This window comes from Epinephelus lanceolatus, chromosome 1 (genome assembly GCF_041903045.1).
Source record: "Epinephelus lanceolatus isolate andai-2023 chromosome 1, ASM4190304v1, whole genome shotgun sequence".
NCBI classification, from domain to species: Eukaryota; Metazoa; Chordata; class Actinopteri; order Perciformes; family Serranidae; genus Epinephelus; species Epinephelus lanceolatus.
Window position 1 is genome coordinate 42056118 of NC_135734.1, and position 20652 is coordinate 42076769.

The 20652-nt window shown below is 39.2% G+C and overlaps 1 protein-coding gene across 2 annotated transcripts in view; it reads right to left on the reverse strand.

Annotated features, from left to right (window-relative positions):
- arhgef10la (Rho guanine nucleotide exchange factor (GEF) 10-like a) overlaps nucleotides 1-20652 on the reverse strand; it is a 169033-nt gene that overhangs the window by 137050 nt on the left and 11331 nt on the right. For both annotated transcript variants that reach the window (XM_033627803.2, XM_078170616.1), the window contains exons 2-3: nucleotides 14172-14459; nucleotides 9320-9347 (exon numbers count right to left, since the gene is read on the reverse strand). In XM_033627803.2, the coding sequence (XP_033483694.1) occupies nucleotides 9320-9347; nucleotides 14172-14454 (311 nt within the window). In that variant the 5' untranslated portion in view covers nucleotides 14455-14459. The remainder of the gene's footprint in view (nucleotides 1-9319; nucleotides 9348-14171; nucleotides 14460-20652) is intronic.

Here is a 20652-nt window from a genome sequence, read left to right on the forward strand (position 1 = left end):
CCTCCTGAGGACAAATAAGGAGCAAAAGAATAAATCAGCAGGTGTTCTTTTGCTGTGTTCCTAGGCCTCCCAGAGGTTTTTCAACATTTAAAATACAGAGTTGAGACTTATATTTGATCACTGGGACAAATTTCTGAAATTGTGCAGGCTCATTTATGAGTTTTCTTTTGAATCTTACAGTTATTTCAAGAGCTGATTATTTTAGACCAATAAAGATAAAGATAACAGAGTGAGGAAGGAAAAAGAGCAAACAAGATCTTAAATCAGGATCTGGCTAAAACAGGAGGAAGGCTATGTCTGAACAAGGAAATGGTCAAATTCATACTGATGTTTTATTAAGCGAAGTTATGTCTCAGAGAAATAGGCTGAACAAACAAGAGATCTGATTTTCTACTCTCCTTAGAGCTGCAACAATTAATTGCCTAGATGCAAACTAACTTTGATAATCGATTAATCAGTTTGAGAATTTTTTTTTTTTAGACAAAAAAGTGTTAATTTTCTAAATCCAGCACCTTAAAGGTCCTGTTTGTAGGATTTAAGTAGATATACTGGCAGAAATGGAATAAAATATAATAAGTATGTTTTCATTTGTGTATGATCACCATGCTGTTACTCAGAATGTATGAATCGTGCGTTGAACCAGGCCACCTCGCCACAATGTTGGTTAATTGCATTTGCGCATCACATATGGTCTGTACATTGATCGAATGAAAATGCTTCCTGTTGACAAAAACAAATTCATCCTGCGATGGCGCTTTTATAATGTGTGTGCAGTCGATAGCTCCGATAACATTAGGAAAACCGGCTCTCGCTGCAAATTGCGCTTTAATGTTGGCCTGTTCAGCTGCATATGGGAATTTGATATACCTGGCTGACATGCGGATAATTCCGTCCCACACAGCTGGCATGACTCGGCTCAGGGTCGACTGGCACAGTCCCGATCGGTCGGCCAGCTCCCTCCGGGATGCCTGTGTTGCTAGGAGTCCCGGTGTGGTCAGCACCTGTATGGATACAGGCAGCGCATGGCTCCTCGCTGTATCACGCTCCAAGGTCGGCCGCAGCTCTGCGCACAGTTCGGGAAGGATTGCCCTCGGGAACCAATGCAGCAAATACTGCTAAAACGTTGTTAACGGTATTTTTGGCACCACTTTGTGCATGCTTTTATATCCATTCATCTAATTGCAAACACGTGGGTGTATAAATTGTTCATCAGTGTTAATTGTTCATGTGTCTCTGATGTGCACTCTTGGGGACTAATTGTTTTCACATTTATTTATTATAACAGTTTCCCAGCATCACCTCTAAGTGTCACCAAAGGATCAACAGCTGTAGAAACGTGCGTACACCAGCCATGAAGTTGGCGTGAGGCACCGCACATTTCCACAGTCATTTCACTCTTGATACATCTGAACTTTGCCGTGGAAAAGGACGTACGCCACGTTTTTGTGCGTACGCACCCTTTGTACATGAGGCCCCAGGTCCTCATCCACAGATTCTTTCCACCACCATGTTTCTACAGTAGCCTAGAACGGGCAACCCAAATACTGGCTCTAGATTGGGCCTGTGTTTTTACATCGGCCCCTCCGCGATTAGCAGTATCAGAAAAAAACTGATATCTTTACATGAAACAGCTTCATTCTGTGTTTTTGAGACGAAGAGACCCCTGCGGATAATTCAGCTCTCAATAAAAAACCTCCAAAACAATGAACAGTGAAGGAATCCAACCAGGGGTTCGCACTTGGCATATGGGAGAAGTTTCAGCTGGCTGCAATGTGCAATCCTCCCCTTTAGATGCCACTAAATCTTACACACTGATCCTTTAAATGTGAATATTTTCTGGTTTCTTTACTCTGTGACAGTCAACTGAACATCATTGGGTTGTGGACAAAACAAGACATTTGAGGACGCTCTCTTGGGCATTTTATAGACCAATCAATTAATAGAGATAATAATCCACAGATTAATCAACAAATTAAATAACTGTAAAATATAACTATGTATGCAAATATAACAAGTATAGAATTCTAAACATTATAAACCTTACATAAATATAGTCCTAGTTCTGGCTGTGTTTGTGCCATGCTCTCCCTATTGTGCTATAAATGCCCAGTACATATCTGGGAATAGACGTAACGGTCTGCCAACATGTCATATTAGAGCTACTGATAGTAGCTATTTGGTTTTGCTGCGATGTCAAGCTGCAAAAGAGTGTAAAGTATTACACCATCGCATTCTCTATGATGCTGCATCATTCATCTCAATCTCAAGAACAAAAACGATCTCAACCCACATGAAAACAATATAAAGAGCTATTTGTCAACACACTCCTTACGATAAATTGATCCCTTGTCATTAAAATTGCCTGTGTGGAAAAAGAGTGGAGCCAGAAGAATGGCGATATACAGCTTGTGTGCCCAACTGTATGCATTCATGTCAGGCGTGAGTGATTTGAGCAGTGTAGCAATCGATCCAGGCATATCTTTGCGCATCCCTTAACAACTTATCTGTGCCTATAAGCCCTAGTGAGTCATATAGCTCAGGGAAAGAAGCAGGAATCATTTTTCAATGCAAATGACATAGCCTGGGGCAGAGCACAGCCTAAAGCAGAGGCTGCCTGAATGCAAATCTCGCACTTCCATCTGTGTCCATTCCCTTCAGCTACTGTGCCAGGGCAGTACTACCTGCCATAGCTCCACCTGTTTTGCCCCCTGGTCTCTCATGAGCATAGCTGTTCTTTATAACTGCACAGGCATTGTGCTGACCATACTGATGGAGCTCTATTTGTCCTCAGGTCATAAATCTCCACAAACAACTGCCCACTCCTCACACTGAGCTATTCCCACAATGCACCCAGTGTTACCGCCTGAAGTTCTTCTGTACATGAGAGACAGTAATTAGAACTCAAAGTGCCTGCTTTGTGGCTTCTCATTATGTTTGTATTCAAATTTGTTGCTAATGTTTTCACAGTATCTCCTTTTGCTTTTGCTTCACAGCACATCCAACTGAGGCCAGTACAACAAGGTGAGGGGGTCTTCAAAAAAAGTGGTTGTGAAAAATAAATGTGCTCTGTGAGCTACATTACAGGATTTTTTTTTTCACAAGGGCAAAAGTCTAAAGTTCTGCAAGGCTGCAAAAGGGCGGAAAGGTGAACTCGAACAAAAAGTAACTTCGATGATAGGGGGAAAAACAGCTGAAGTAAAGTTAGACTCTCTAAGGTTAGAGCTCTGTGCACACAAAACAGAAGCATACATGTCACGTTGTCATGGAATCTTTTGTGTTAATCTTCTCATTGCCGAGGCTCCATGCAAAGCCTTTAATGAAAACTATTTGTCAAGGGGTAAAAAGTGAAGTCAGAAGTAAATGCTGGCATCAAACACTGCAGCGCGCATAAAACTCACAGGAGGGAAATGCTGCCTTGAGCCTAATAGCTGTAACGAGCTGATGTGCTGTCATTGCAGTGTTAAGAAAAACCCATATTTCTGCAATAACAATCGCAAAGTAATTTTGGCAATATTATTCTAAAACTGCTGACAGATCTGGTGGATGTGCTGACAGTCTTAACACCTTGATGGCGGAAAGTGCTATTGATAGCTCTTCTTTAAAAGGCAGAATATTGACTAAACCAAAGTGGAAATGTGCACTCAGCAGAAATCTCCCTGCATGAGAAATTGCCAAGACCTCGGTGTGACTCTACACACACGCGACGCATAAGCACACACAAATGCACACAACACAAACATATACTGTACACACACACTCACACCTGTGCATAATAAAGGCCACTCTTTTCAGCACAGGAAAGCCCACAGGAATCCAAACCCTGACGTTCACAGACAGTGGAGGTTTCTGAACACACTTCCTGCAGCAAAGGCACAGCTGGGGGGCCTCACCAAAACCAGGAACTCTGCATGGTGTCATCCAGGAGTGCAGGAGACGGATGATTCTAGTAAGAATGTGTTTCTGAAAATATTTTTCTGTTTTGTTTTTTTTTGTTTAGCTTCAAAAATTATGGTAAATATAATGTTACAAAACAAGGAAGGAAAGTCTGCAAAAATATGTGTAGCATGGTAGAAGTTCACGTCTCTCAGTATGGCTACCACTGTGGTTGTGTATTAGACAGAATTTGGCGATATGATTTGTATCATGATGTCATTATTCAATATACTGTGATACTTAAAGCAAAGTAGAGTTGTGCTGTATTCGAATTCCTGCAATGATGATATTGCTAAATGATTGATTTTTGATTGTTCTTTTTTCCACCTGGACCTTTATGCTCGAACATATCTCCTCTAATCATCACGCTGTAACCTGTGACAGGCTGTTATGCTACTATAACTAGGGCATATTCACATATGTCATTTTGTTGAGCAGCGAGGGTCAAGTAGATTTACATTTTTATGAGTTTTATGACAAAATCACTTGACGACACCGACTCCTGTGTGCACATGGCGAGAAAGGAGAGGGAGAGATGCTGCGCTGCTGCCAGAGGAGCCGCTGAATAAGTTCCCTCTGAGCGGTAACTCACTAAAAGAGTCTGAGAAGTCCGGGGCTGTTCATAAAACATTCAGGACACCACAGTTTATTCCACACTACTGAAGCTGCTCCTCTTTTTGGAACCACTGTGGAGTGAGTAATAATTTTGCTTTCAGCCATGCTCGTTGTTGCCATGGGTGACAGTCGGTGGCGGACTTGCATATTCTGTTGGACGGTGAGTCTCAAGATGGAAGCAAAAAATTGAGGCATTTCCATCTTAAGTTCAGAATGGTTAATGCAAAGCTTACAAATCACTTCATTCACATTTTCTGGCTCTCCATTTTGTTTGGTTTACAGCCAAGGAATAGCCCAATAGGCACATTTGTATTCTTCTTGCTAACAAGTGCAGACATCTTTCCTGCAGGAGTCAGAGCTCCATGGGTAATTATGTACAGCGTCTGACATATGCTAGCATGTTGTTCTGTGATATGCTACAACAATACAGTGAGGCATAGAGAAACCAAGAGAAAAAGAGTTGAACACTGAATATAGTACACATTTTAAAACAGGCATTTCATAATTATCTTACTGAAAACTATAAATGCTAGCCCTGTGCCCATTATGACTCTGCCTGTTTCAAAGGCCTGTGTTCTTTGCCAGCAACATGTTAGGTTGGCGTGGAAGAGTCAAATGGCTCACGAGAGATTACAACACATAAGAATCTTGTGATTTGGGGGTTTAAACACAACAAAAAATTAACCACTAATCTTTGCATGTAAATTAAACTGACAGTGTTTTCTGGGAGATGATACAGCATGACAAAACATAGTATAGTGATACTCAAGTGTATAAATATGTTTTTATTCACATTTTATCGATGTCTGGTGGTTCTAGCAGTTCAGATGTGCTCTCCCTGTATAAAGATGGTATAAGTTTCACAGCTAAAAACTGTATAACAGCCTTCATTTCATTTTGTTTTATACTCTATTGATTGCTGAGATTCCATTCTTTCAAATGCCCTGACTCGGTTCAAGCAAGCTAAAGTATGTTTTGGAAAAAACTGACTCTGTCTATCAGCTCCAGGGCTGCTGTTCTGTAGGTGACTTTGACTGCCGACCTCCTCGTGGAGAGAGCAGGCAAAAGACAGTTGCAGTAGAGGAATCAATAAACTATCACATTATCATTTACTGTGCTGGGGCCTTGAAGCAAACTGCCTTCTTGATTGTATGAAAGATGTCTGACTGCACCAGGTCTGGGGTCATTTCACTCATACATCTACTCAGCCAGAACTGTATACCGAGACTACAGTTCAATTCACATTTCCAATAATACAGCCTCGGAATACCAGTTGGATTTTAAAGGGACATATGATGCTTGTCCTTATTGTCTGTCACACACACACATATATATATATATATATATGTATATATATATAGAGATATAGATATAGATATATAAGTATATGTAGACACACTCACTGGCCACTTTAGTAGGTACACCTGTTCATCTGCTTGTTAATGCAAATACTTTATCAGCCAATCATGTGGCAGCAACTCAATGCATTTAGGCATGTAGACATGGTCATGACGACCTGCTGAAGTTTAAACCGAGCATCAGAACGGGGAGGAAAGGTGATTTAAGTGATTTTGAACGTCACATGGTTGTTGGTGCCAGACGGGCTGGTCTGAATATTTCAGAAATCTACTGGGATTTCCACACACAACCCTCTCTAGGGTTTACAGAGGACGGTCTGAATAATAGAAAATATCCAGTGAGCAGCAGTTCTCTGGGTGAAAATGCCTTGTTGACGCCAGGGGTCAGAGGAGAATGGCCAGACTGGCTCAAGATGATAGAAAGGCAACAGTAACTCAAATAACCACTCATTACAACCAAGGTCTGCAGAAGACCATCTCTGAACCAACAACACGTCCAACCTTGAAGCAGATGGGCTACAGCAGCAGAAGACCACACCAGGTGCCACTCCTGTCAGCTAACAACAGGAAACTGAGGCTACAGTTCACACAGGCTCACCAAAACTGGACAATAGAAGATTGGAAAAATGTTCCCTGGTCTGATGAGTCTGGATTTCTGCTGCCACATTCAGATGGTAGGGTCAGAATGTGGTGTAAACAACATGAAAGCATGGATCCATCCTGCCTTGAATCAATGGTTCAGGCTGCTGGTGGTGGTGTAACTGGAACTTGTCTAGTTGTGTCAGTTGTGCAGCCCCTGCCTGCAGCCACAATACAGAGATGCTGAGATGTGAAAGACTGCGGAAATGCTAGCAGATTGGGCCTTTTCAGAGGGGGGCTTAAAGAGACAGGCACCAAAACGAAGCGCCTCAGACAGAGGGTGAGTACATGCATTCCAGCACAGGCAGTATGAGAAAAATAAAGTGTTTTTGAACGTTAAAGCATGTAAACACATTCCAGTAGAAACCCAAAACACAAGTATGAACCTGAAAATGAACATGTCTGCTTTAATGTTTCCAAATGTTGATGTGGGACCGCTCATTCCTAAATTCTACAAGTTTTAGATGTCATTTCACCCAAATCAGTAAATGAAATAAATGTTCACCCCAGCAGTGTAGAACCATGCAGTTTGTTTAATGTGCAAAGTTTTTGAGATATTCGTCTTTTAAAGGCTCAACACACCCACACAGCCAGGTGTTTTCACTTAATCTGTGTGATAAGACGACTGCTCGAGTTGAAGGTGGGCGGACCCGTGCTGGGGAATTATGTGAGGTCCATGTACTATTAAGAACGATAAAAGTGTAATTATTTGTCCCACCCTAGCACGTGCAGCAAAGCTAACAGGAGATGAGGGAGCTGTCACTCACACAGTCAAACACGCCCACACAGGCCTGGAGAGGGGTCTAACCAGCCTAGATAATTGGAATCACATGAGTGGGTGTTTGATAAGTGCGCAGGGCTTGTAAACTTGCGCCACCACCCAAATACAATGAAGATGAATGAGATTTCATTTGTGCTACTCAAAGCACTACAAAATGACATTTGAAAAACTAAACAGAAATATGTCTCTCCAGAAGCTTGATAATCCATTTACTTTAGAGCAGTATTTCTGAAATGGGGGTGCGTCTACCCCTAGGGGTATTTTGGAGTAATGCAGGGGGTAAATTTTCTTTAAATGCTAATTTACAAAATATTATTCACCCGGAACTAGTATTACGTGGGACCTCTAGTAATTTTTAATAATTACAGAGGTGATCAGTGATCTTAATCCCATACAAATCTGCCACGTTCGTAATTCGTCAAATAAAATAACACCACAAATTTCCAACTAAATTCTGTAAAACACAGAGGTCATGCGATAATATCAGTATCCAAACTAATCGGCATCTCTATGATTTGGAGTCGTATTTAGGCTTTCTGTGCTTCACTGTGCATTGTTTCTGCCTCTGTCCCTGTCTAGAATTACAGAGGCTATGTTGGCAAATATAAATGAAAGCTCTGACAGCATTTTGGGTGTAATAGGCTCATCTGGCAACAAGGCACAGACACCCAAAAAGCAAGCTTAAATCAATTAGAAGAGCAAACTCTCGAAAGATGGATAACGTGACAATGTGTGGCAGAATTGGTTCTGTTTTGGTTTAAAAGAAAAAAGGAGATTATCGCCGTATATAACCACTAGTAATACCATGTAGTCTTTCTGTGTTGTGTAGAATGGAGTTAAAAATGACTGTAATGATGTCAGTAAATACCAGTAACATACAGACTGCTTATCCTGTGAGAATGCACCACTTAACACACATGTAGGGGTGTAACTTATAAATCACATGAGGTCCTCTGATAATACTAGTCAAAGTTTTTGTAAGGTTGTTGTTTAGTAAATCAGACACTGATGGTGCAGAGCTGCATTGCACCTCTATATTCAGGCTTTTTTTTTCTACCCACAATGTTCTATGCTGGTCAGAGGGTACTAGACTGGCAGAAATATTTCAAAGGTGGTACATTATTGAAAAAAGTTTGAGAACCACTGCTGTAGAAAATAGTTCCCATAGGCTTTTTCCAAGGCAGACATTTTCACATGTCACAGCAGGAAACGCACAGGTGTTATTAATAACAATAATTAAAACCACATTTCATTTGGGTGTCCCAGGTTAGATTCCCTGATATTGTAAACCCTATCTCACTGAAATTGCTTTACAGAGACACCTAATTGAATTAAGCCATGAGTGTGATTAGTGACACTTGTCTTTTTCCTGCAAAATGTTTGCAGTGAAAAAGATCTAATATTTCTGGAACGAGAATATGCTGTTAGCTTTTTTCAAATGTCATTATTTAATGCTCTGAGCATCACAAATTAACTTCTATTTCCCCCCAGTTTGCACCCAGTATTGGGTGGAAATCTTAGAGATGCCTTTCTTAAGCAGAGGAAACTAGCACTGATTGCACGGCTACATATCACTGTGGTTACGTGGAAAAAAATATGTTGTTTCCTGCTTGGGTGACTGACTTTTTAACTTAAAATCATCTTGGCACTGCATAATACAATATAAGCAAGGCACGTCGTGTTATACTGTAGGCATCATAATGAATAAGGCAATCCTGTGATTTCCCTCTAGAATTGTATCAGCAACATCACTCTCTACTTGACATTACCACTCGTCACTGTGGGTGTGACACGCCATCTGGCATCTAAATGTTGTACAAATAGATGCGGCGTAACATCACGGTATCTCATACCCACTGTGGCGTGTTTGGATGGAGTGTAAGCATGACATTATCTCAGACATAATGACATAACACTGATGTGGAGTGTTTACTTTCTCCGCCACCCTTTAGTAATTTTCCCCATACTGTAATAGGAATCAAAGGCAACTTACCCACTGGGTGACTTGATAACTGGAACATCTGTCAGAGTGAGGAAACAGCAACCATGAGACAAACTATTCCAAAGCAAAGGAAGCACATAATTGAAAAACGGCAAATGCAACTTAGTCAGAATTTTGAAAAGGCAGCTTGAAAGACTGTGACTTTGTGTTTTACACAGCTGAACTTCTTAAAACCAAACTTGCTTACATGGAGGACACCTAAGTCTAAGACAATTAAGCAGATGGTGTAAGGTAGTCAAGACGATTTTGCACGGTTGTGCTGTATTTTCACAGCACAGTACAAGGAAAGCACTGTTAAACACATGTCATGATCGATTTCTTTTGGACCCCACCATGTAAACTCGTGTCATCTGGTGAGGGAGGGCTCTGAATCTCGCCTGCTCTCAGCCCTCAATTACATAACAGTAACAGACCTCCACTACACACTATTATGAACCAGAATTCCCCTACGCATCCCCACAGCCCACTTAGCGGATTACCACACAGACTTGGTAAAAAAGCTTTTTAATTAAGCATTAATCGCTTCACTTTGTCCAACAGAACTTCTCCAAGACCTAAATCTCTTTATCTGGGCGTGTAATTACCAGGGCCTGTTTGGCAACGTTAGCCAGGTAGTAAATATATCATACTTATATCTACATAACTTCATCCAATTAAGGGGGAAGTTAACTCTGTTCTGTTTGCCTGTGGCAATAATTAAATCCTGTTAGAGAGAGATTAAAACCACAGACAAACTGAAGTCACTCACACAGCATGTGGCTATGGGAAACTGATCAGATATATTACCAAAAGAAGAATCATACAATATTAGAGACAGTTTATCAAAGACAGATTATTGTACAAAAACTAAGTTGGTTGTGCTTCAGTGATAGGCCTGGCGACAATTTGATGACAGCACATATGTTGGGAGTATGTAGCGTGTAGGTTTTGGTGACAGTACAGCAACTTTAACTCCATCTCTACAGTAACAAAATAAAGGCTCACTAAATTTGAGCCAGATGGTGTCAAGCTGTCAAAGTCCACACCCATCAGCAGTGGGGGAAAATAACAAAATAGCCTACATTTAGTCATGTACTATATTTTAATTTAATTTCCTGGTATCCAGTATTTTTCCATTTTTCAGATGAACCAAAAACAAATTTCCACTCTTGTGGAAACTATGATTACAGTTTATTTTTTTCATATTTTAGTTCAGTTTTTCCATTTTGTGCTTACATTACTTTAAACTCTGCTACTTTTTTTTTATACTTGTCACACCACTTACATTTATTTAGCAGCCAGTTATATTCTATTCTTCTTACTTTACTTCAGTTCTTCCATTTTGTGCTTAAATTGGTTTATGTTCTGCTACATTTATTGTACTTTTCACACAACTTACATTTATTTAGCAGCCATAGTTATTCATTACTTATTTATAATATCATAATTTAAATCCAAAATTTATTTTCAGATTGTAAAATATGATTTATTGCTCATACAATTCATTTTACCACTTGAAAAACAGTTTATGAAGTATGTATGTTTAATGTACAAAACAAATAATGACACATCTAACATAATGTACCTGCTATGTCACAACATTAAAATACTCCTACAACAGGTCAGTGTGTCAGAATTATTAAAACAAAAAATATATTTATTATAATATAAGAAAGGCCATAACTTACATTAATATGAATACTTCTGACGCCAGTGTTGGGCATTTGAGTTTTGTAATTTTGTGACACAGTTAACTACATTTTTCAGTGGCTAACTAATGAAGTGTACCAAATAATTTATTAATTCATAGCTCATTGCTTTACAGTAACTAATATTTTGACATTTGAGGTGTTTTGTCAACTTTCTTACCAGAATTTGGATGGAAATGTTGATATCATCTTGCATACTTCTGTTCAATGCACAGGCTGATACACACCTGTTAGCTTAGCATTAGCTAGCGCCGGGGGCTGGAGTAGTGGGGAAAGCGGCTAACGTTAGCCTACGCCAAAAGGGAGGATATATCGTCCGGTAAGTCGCCATATTTGAGCTACACCCACCAGTGTCTACTTAGCTGACTGGTAAGTCCCCTATATTTACGTAACTAGCCTTTCACTTCGGTTTTGTTCAGAGTTGTTAGTGTGAACCCCGCGGTTTAACGTTAACTGAAATGGTAGCTAGCTAACAGTTAGCAACCGAAGCTAAACTAGCCGTTAACCTCTTAGCTCAACTGACAGCAACGTTAGCTTGAAATATGACGTCACTATACAGGATTGTCGGTTACCTCACCTGCTGTCGGATACACACACATAAACGTCCTGACTACAGAAAATAAGAAAAATACAGGCAGAGGGCACCGTCACATACTTCAACTAGGCCACAGGTGATGACTGCAGGGGTTACCTCTGTTTAAGTCTATACATGGTTTTTAGGAAAGTCCTGCATAGTGGGTAAATCTATCTTCACACACACCTGTGGGTGGGAAATATTATTATTAACCCATGACTCAGAAACTGAAACATTATCCCCAGCAAAACAGTAGCCTATTAATTCCAATGATACCTGAATAATAAAATATGGCCTACTTTCCCCCCACACAACAGCCCCCATGTTGCACAATAAGAAGTGACTGATTAATTTCTGCTGTTTTGTAGGAATAATCTTTTTAATGATTTCAAGTACCCTGCTCATCTAAAGTGCACCTTGATGCTAATTAGACATGGATGTAGATTTGGGGGGGAGACACAGGCAACATGTCCCCCTCATTGTTTAGATCAGTTATTCTCAAATCATGTGCAGTGATGCCAATTCAGGTGTGCCTTGGGATTTTGTAATAACCACCCATTATTACTACAATATTCAACAGGGCTTTTCCAGAAAGTTACATTATTTTTTTAATGGACTGTGTCAGTATGTTATGTACAGAAGCGTATTGCATTCACTTGACAAATTAAAAAAAAAATCTGTTTTATTGAGTATTTTTTTCTGTTTTTCGGAGTAATTTTTTTATTTTTCTGTTTTTCGGTGTAAATTTTTCTGTTTGTCGTGGTATTTTTTTTTCTGTTTTTCCCAGTAATTTTGTTTCTGTTTTTTGTGGGGGTTTTTGTTTGATTTTCGGGGTAATTTTTTTCTGTTTTTCTGAGTATTTTTTTCTATGTTAAGAGAGCAATAGAACAACAGACACTTTCATTCCTTTCTTTAGAGCTCGATATAAAGGAAGCAAACATGACCCACTTGTTTAGTTTAATCCAGTTTTACTTTGTTTTGGGTTTGAGACACTGGGAGATACTCTTGTCTTTAAGTCATATAGATGGTGTTATCATTAGTTTGTCAACTTTACGCAGGCACCGGTCACTTGTAGGTGGGAGCTTCTCGCGAGATTTTGAAGTATCTCGTCTCCTCGTTCAGGAAAAAAAATTACCACGAAAAACAGAAAAAAATTACCACCAAAAAAACAGAAAAAAATACCCTGAAAAACAGAAAAAAATTACCACGAAAAACAGGGAAAAATTACTCAGAAAAACAGGGCTTTTTTTATTTGTCAAGTGAATGCAATACGCTTCCGTAGTTGTATGCACCCATTTCCTAATAAAGAGGAAAACACTGGCTAAAAATTGAAATTGAATTAACTCTAATTTTAAAAAAATCTTAACCGGGAACTTATTTGTCGCCATTCACAAGTGAGAATTTTAAGTGTGTGACACATCAAAATCCCTGATTGGCAGCCAGTGCGAGGGATGATAACATTTAAAAGGAGAAAGCCATGAGTGAGACAAAATTTAAGCCATATACACCATGAACTTTACTGAAAATGCACAACTTGGGGAATAAAAATTCACCAGAATGCTAAAAATTAAGTGTTGATGCTTAAATTTACTGAACCCGTTCAGATCCCCTCGTGTCCCAATGGACATACCTTTTCTAGAATGTCTAGATCTATGATTGATGTTATCTAGCTGCATAAGTGCACAGACTTATGATGTCTATAAACCAGTCACAGTGTTCAACATTATCTAAAGTGGACTGCAATGAGCCTCACCCACTTTTTAACAAGCGTGGCTGACTGTGAAGCAAGAGGGAAGCACAAGGCACATTTCAGTGAATAAATCATATTGTTAAAGTACTTGATTTGTGTTTAAACTGTGTTTAAAGTAAAAATGAGATTTTAAATTACTATTACAAGTAAGCTTTCTAGCTTTTACTTTGGATTCTTTTTAAATATGCGCCCATTAAAGTGGACAGTGGATCTGAGTGTCACTGGAAAATGAGTAGGGCAATACTGTTCTGATTTGATTTTCTAATGATACAATCAGTTTATAAAGCATCCTATTGATTATGTTCGGAGAATACTCATATGAGGAGGTTTTCAACATCCTCTTTTCTGCAGATGCTTTATAAATTAAGGATATTTTGATTCGTGATGATGAAAACAATGCAAATATATAATGCAACTTTGTGTATTGATATGAGTTAACCATTCACGAGAAAGACTGTTTATTGTCATTTTTCCTATTTGATGATTTCTGCGTGAATATATTTGATCATTTGGAATGGACAGGAGAGAAAAAAAACATAATAAATTTTTTTTGCTAATTTATGAGCGCATTTAGAGTAGAAACCCACCCTTTACTTTTTTTTTGTGTGTGTGGAACATATTTGGTGTCTGAACAGGTTAAGGGAAGTTCTGAGTCACATATATTTGCTTGAGTAAAGGATTTAAGTACATCTTCCACTGTCTATCAGTGCAAGTTGATCACTTTCAGATTGTTCTTTACTGCCTAAATAGTGCTTTATCATCTCTAGTAAACACCCAAGATTAATTTGGCACCAGTTTAATATATATATGTAATTTCTGAAAATATGTTACCTCCAGTAGAAGTTGAAGTTACGTCCTTGGTGATGACGCCCTCCTGTCCAGCAGGAGGCGAAGTTCTGTGAAGCTGTGTGCCATCTGTGCCTGTCTGTGATGTCTCACTGTCCTCCTTTTTTGACATCTGGACAGATCTATCAGAGTCAGAGCGGATCCCTTTACTGTCCACCTTAAGTTTCTCTTCATCAGCACTGTCCTCAAACGAAAACTCTTCCCCTTGCTCCTCGTCTTCCTCCTCTTCATCCTCCTTTGGCGGCTGCTGAGACATCACAGTAGACATAATCCCTGAAAGAGTGACAAAATTCAAGTGTAAATAGATGAGTTGAAAGTGATGATGAAAAAATGATTGATACCACATAATCAAAAAAGATTTTAGTACAGATAAAGATGAGGTTACTTAAGGCTTTGGGTGACAGAATGATAACACTTAATCTTCTTTGATATCAGAGACATTAAATAATGAAGTTAAGGTAATGTTTATTCTTTCTACAGGGGATTTACAAGCTTTGAAATGTTGCTCTACAACAAATCAAAAGCACAGAAAAAAAGATTGCAATCAGCTGTAACCAGTCTTTTCAACTGCATCTGATAATAAGCTGCACCTAATAGGAACTCAGTGCTATTGCTTGAGCCTTGAGGGGTAACAGGTAATTTTCAACCTGTACCCTTGTTTCCAATCCTTTTGTGTCTAAGTGACCAATGGGAACAACTATTTTTGGAACTGGTCCAGTATTGGAGTGAGACTGCTGCAGCCGACAGCAGGAAAACAAGCTGCAATGTAACCTTAATGGGCATTTGTGCATCAGTTTACGTCCTTTAACCACTATCATTGCTTTTTTTTTGCCACTGACAGGCTCAGATTATTATTCCAAGTGTCTGACAGCATTATCGAAAGGATCCCTACAGAGATAGACCTTTTTTTAAGAGTAAGATCCTTTTGTTTAACCAGAAACAGCCCCGAAATAGCCATTGGCATTATGTATAATTTTGTCATATGGATCACTTTACATCTATTTCCCCTGTTAAACATTTTTTGGGGGAGTTTTTCCTTATCCGCTGTGAAGGTCGGTTAGTTGAAGTAAACTCTTAATTTATCCAGACAGATGTAAAAACATGCTGGCTCTACACATGCTGAAATTATCTTTATTTTAATGGACACTGTTGGAACTGGCGATGGAGTTTTCGGGGCTGCTTCTGTGACAGAAAGTTCAATATACGTAAATTAAAAGTACATGTTTTGCCACTGTCAGGCTCGGATTATTATTCTGAGTGTCTGACAACAGTATTGAAAGGATCCCTAGAGAGATGGACCTTTTTATTGAAGAGTAAGATCATTTTTGTTTAACAAGAAACAGCCCCAATATCGTCATTGCCACTTTCACCAGACATTTAAATAAATAGTAATTGTAGCGTGCATAGAGGCAGCATATTTTCACATCTATCTGGGTGAATTAAGGGTTTATTTCAACCAAACAGGAGTTGGTGTTTGTTGGACCAGTGAAAAGACAAACCAAGATGGCTTTTGTTAGTTTCATTCTATTTCTGTCGACTCTAAATGAAGTGTGTTTTATGATAATAAAGTCACTGTTTACTTAAATGGAGTCTGGTGGGTTTGGTGATAGTGATTTCAGGGCTGTTTTTTGGTTAAACAAAAAGGATCTTACTCTTTAATAAAAAGGTCCATCTCTCTAGGGATCCTTTCAATAATGTGTTCAGACACTGTCAATGGCAAAACAAGTGCTTTTAGTAGAAGTATATTGACGGTGCACAAATTCCCTGGTGGTTACACTGCAGTCTGTTTTGCGGTCTCACTAACACTGGACCAATTTCAAAAGCTGTTGTCCACATTAGTCACTTAGACACAGACACTTAAACAAAGGAAAACAGGGTCCAAGTTGAAACATATCAAAATTATCCTTTCTAATGTGCTGTCTTCAGAGTAATGACATTAAGAGTGTTGTTTTAACTCCTACCCTTCGTATGAGGACTTATTTGGGGTTGGAATGTCCTCTGGTCTTTATAAACATAGCAAAGCTGCTTTACAGAAACAGCCGCATGTAAAACACCTTGAAGATACAAATCAGTGCTGTGCTAAACAACACTGAACTGGCATGAACTCTTAAACCTGCAGTGTGTACACAGCAATAGGTCAGACTGAAATTCCCAGACTTGTGTTCTTCAGTACAGGCTGTGGAGTTTACTGAGTGTTTTCTTGCAGAACATAAAAACACCATAAATTAAGCAACTATTTCAAAGTGTTTGACAACTTAGATGAAATAAAACTGAAGTAATGTACACTTGGTGTGCAGAGAGAGAGAAGCAGGGTATAATCCTGGCACTATAAACAGGACGACCGTTAGAAAGACTTAGTTAAATCAAAGAGTCTGATGAGGCTTAGTGGCAGATTAATTAATACAGTGATGAAAACATTTGCCCTAACGTTACAGACCTCAATTACCTAAGAGGCTAATTTCATCTTGTCTTATCAATGAAAACAGGTATGACAGCAGACAGGATATTTTAGGACTTAATTAAAAACTAATGAAAAATCAATACAGGCATACAGTATCTGTGAGCACATAACATGCTTTACAGTGCTTCTTAGACCCCGGTGCTTCCTCAACAAATAGCTGGGCACATAAAGTGTCAGCTGTAATCATGGAAATGAGACTTGTGTTAGCATATTTTCAAAATAAAATAGAAATTCTCCATGACTCCCCCGTGCCCTCAAGGTATTAAATTGCTGCACGCAGTAATTCTTTCATTATGACACAAAGTGGGGATTTTCTATGACGTCCAGACTGTTTCTGCGCATGTTAGTGTACCGCTCGATGAACCCTGCATCTGCTTTGCATTTTGATTAGCACCACACTGCTTCCAATGCGGGAACATTCTTGGGCCTGATGGGGCTGTTTGTCGGGGCTCCGTTGGGAAAATGACAGCATGTAGCGGAGGCGGATGAACACGGGCCGGCTGTAAAATTCACTGTCAGCATTTGTTGTTTAACCTGGATACAAGGGCTGTCATGATGTCAGTTACAGCTCTCATTATCTTTTACTATTGCCTGCTGACGGCTGACTCTGGACATGATGTTTGTTCATGATGTCTGTTAGTACTGCGGTTCAGGAGTAGTGATGGCTCTGAATCCTTAAGCACCACCATGTGTGTTGAAGAAGATGGCGAAAACTACAAGTTATGCAAAGCAAACACTGTTGCTTTCTTGAGGAGTCAGTTCTCTGCCTGTTTACGAGTATGAGATGCCACTGCAGCCTTTGGACCCAGCCACGTCCTCTGTGCCACAAACACAGTTTTTCCAGTCGGCCCACTCATCGGTCAAATCAACAATGACTCTTTTGTGGAGGGAAAAAAACTTCTCTCCAGTCTCAGAAACCATTGTTTCTTCATTCGTCACTGCAATACTGATTAGCTCACAGGTCAGTTGGGCCATGGCTGTGCAGTGTATGGTATGGCTTGTATCAGTTGTGGAGAAAAGGAGGGATTTGGCAGAAGAGAGCAGTGAGCCTGGGGGGCATTACAGTATACCAGGGGTTTTAGAAATCCAGACGCTTCTTTCTATTAAACTCATATGGAGAGGCTGTGTTGAAGATGTATTGTATATAGAATAGTGCATGTTACACACCACCAGAGGCCACTCTCTGCTGGTATAACAGGCAGCTGGGCTGACAAAAGTAGCAACTGCGAGTGGTGAGGATAACAAAGGCCCCCAGGAAGCGTGCCTGGCTTTGAAGCCAATTTTTGTAGTGAGTAAACAGTGGAATTACAACTTTCTAATCCATCACGCGAGGCCATTGGGTCGAAAAAGACTTAATCCTATAGATTTACATTGTGAAAGAGACGTATATAAATCAGTGGATACATTTTTTGTAAGAATCACAGCTTGTTTTACTATCAGAATCTGATTGTCGATCACTTGGGTAATTTTATACGCGGCAGTTGAACAATTTTGGCTTCATGCGCAACTGACAAACTTTCAAAGGATTGAACTGGGTCCGGCCTCCATCGCTATATCCACTTCTCTTTATAAATCCATGGGTTAACATTACAGGACTGTCAACAGCCTGCTAGCAACAGCAGAGAGAGATTGTGGGGGAAAACAGCATATTTTAACATCTTACGCAATGAATTAAATGGATGGTTCGAATCTTTTGAAATGGGGTTGTATGAGGTACTTATCCATAGTCAGTGTCGGCGATTAAATACGGTAGATGTCAGTCAGCATGTTCCCACTTTGGAAGAGCAGGCTGGAGTCTGACACGGAAGCTAAGCAGTGTTCTGCTGAGGAGGGTTCAGCAACAAAATGTATTTTAACCACCAAAAAAAACGTCCCACCTAAAAATAATCCCAATCAGTTAAAGTGTAAACTGAAAACTGAAGCCGTTAAATCACACTCTTCCAAGCCAGACACCATTGAAAAAAACAGAGATTTAACATTGTTAGCACAGGAGCTGCTGGTGTACCACTGCTTTGATCACTTATTTTTTGTTTGTGTTATTGGGTGACCTTGGTGTTTAAAAGGGTTAGTTTGGATTCAGCAAAGTCACAGAATAACACAACTGATCAAGGCAGCGGTAGACCAGCAGCTCCTGTGTTCAGCAAGCCAAAATTACTGTTTTTTCAATGTAGTCTGGTGGCTTTGACAAGAGCATAGATAGGGAACTGAAGCCATTAATGGCTACCCCATCTGAATGGGCAGTCTGACGGTAAGGTAAAATGAAAATTGTGGCTTAGACGTAGACTGTTACAGATTTTTTAGGTGGGACTTTTTTTTACATTTTGCTGCTGCCCCATCTACAGAAGTACATTGCTTTACTTCTGTGTCAACACTCCCGTCTGCTTCTCCAAACTGGGGGCTTTTACTGTATGTGATACAGTAATTATGGATAAGTACCCATACAAACCCCACTTCAAAAAATCCGAACTATCCCAAACCACAGTTGGTGATTGTTGGAACAGTGAACTAGCTAATATAAAATAAATGACTAACAAGACCAACTTTGCCAGTTCATTATTTTAGTTTTATTTTGTTTACGTCAAGTTTGAATGAAGTATATTTTACAATGAGTAGAGTTGCTGCAATATACTGGTTTCAAGGTTTACCATGGTGTGAAAATTTACAGTTATCATACCGTGTTCATTTGCTAATCTAGTGAAAAATGCAACTGGACAGAAAATCTCATCTTTATTTTAGTCATTTTCAAAAGGATTGTACACATACTGCCATTTAAAAAATGGTTTCATGTTTGAATTATAGTAATAAACTTTTGTTTCACTTTAAAAAAAAAATCCCTTTTATTTTCATTCTTTTACAGGTTATTGTAACTAATAGAAATAAGGTACCATGAAACCGCGACATGTTCTGAGACGGTTATCGTACTGTGAAAATCTCATACCACTGCAATCCTAACAATGAGTTAACAAGGCAGTTAAGCTGGTGTTAGTTTGGTGAAAGAGGAAATCTTTATTCAGAATATACAGTTGTATTTTTCTGTTTGATAAGAATATTAACACTTGACATTTTGTGACTTGATATTGTTTAAGTTAAGAGAGCGCGTGGAACATTGCCATATGAACATAGAACATATGGTCACATTAAATGTTTAAGCTTATGAACGGTTGAAGATAATTTATAAAAGGTGACTGCTTCTATATGCAGAGACTTGACTGGGTTACTGACCGATGCCAGTGACTCAGTAATACCTTTATGTGTCAGTGTTTCTAGATTTCAAAACCCAATGTGACTCAGTCTCTCCACTGGTAAAACATTTATTATGATACAGTATTATACAATTTATTAGTCTTAGTTTGGTGAAAGAGAGAAACCTTTATTTAGAACGTACAGCTGTATTTTTCAGTTAAAATAAGAATATTAACTTTTGTGACTTTATATTTAAGAGATTTTGTGGAGCATACCAAACTTGCCGATCAATACCATCATATACCATATACCATATACCACAGCAAACTTTCAGGAAGGTATGAAAAAAAACAGGTGCTGCCAAACCCACAAAGCAGCATCTTCTTTGAAAGAACATCATAGAAACCATCAGGGTATGATTCTATTGAAAGATTTTATTGAAAGATATTGCTACTGTGCTCCCACAGATGAAAGCCATGCTGACTGAGCAATCACTCCCAATTGTTCACCAGACTGAATTGGATTACACGAGCATAAGAAACACCCAGATATCTCAGAGACATAATTGATATTTTCACATTATTACAATCAACAAGACAGCTGGTGCCTTGAATAAAAGTTGAGCTTGATAAAACTAATACAGAACTGGAGCCCGAAAGTTTTTCCACTTAAAATAACCCTCTGCAGAATGAAAATGACAGGTATTCTGAGCAAACTTCTTTGAGGGAAGGCATTTGGACAAGCCATCAAACACACTGCAGCTTAGAAAAATAAAGAGCCCCGGGAGTGGAGCTGTGTGAAAGCTATTCTTGAGGGGAAAAT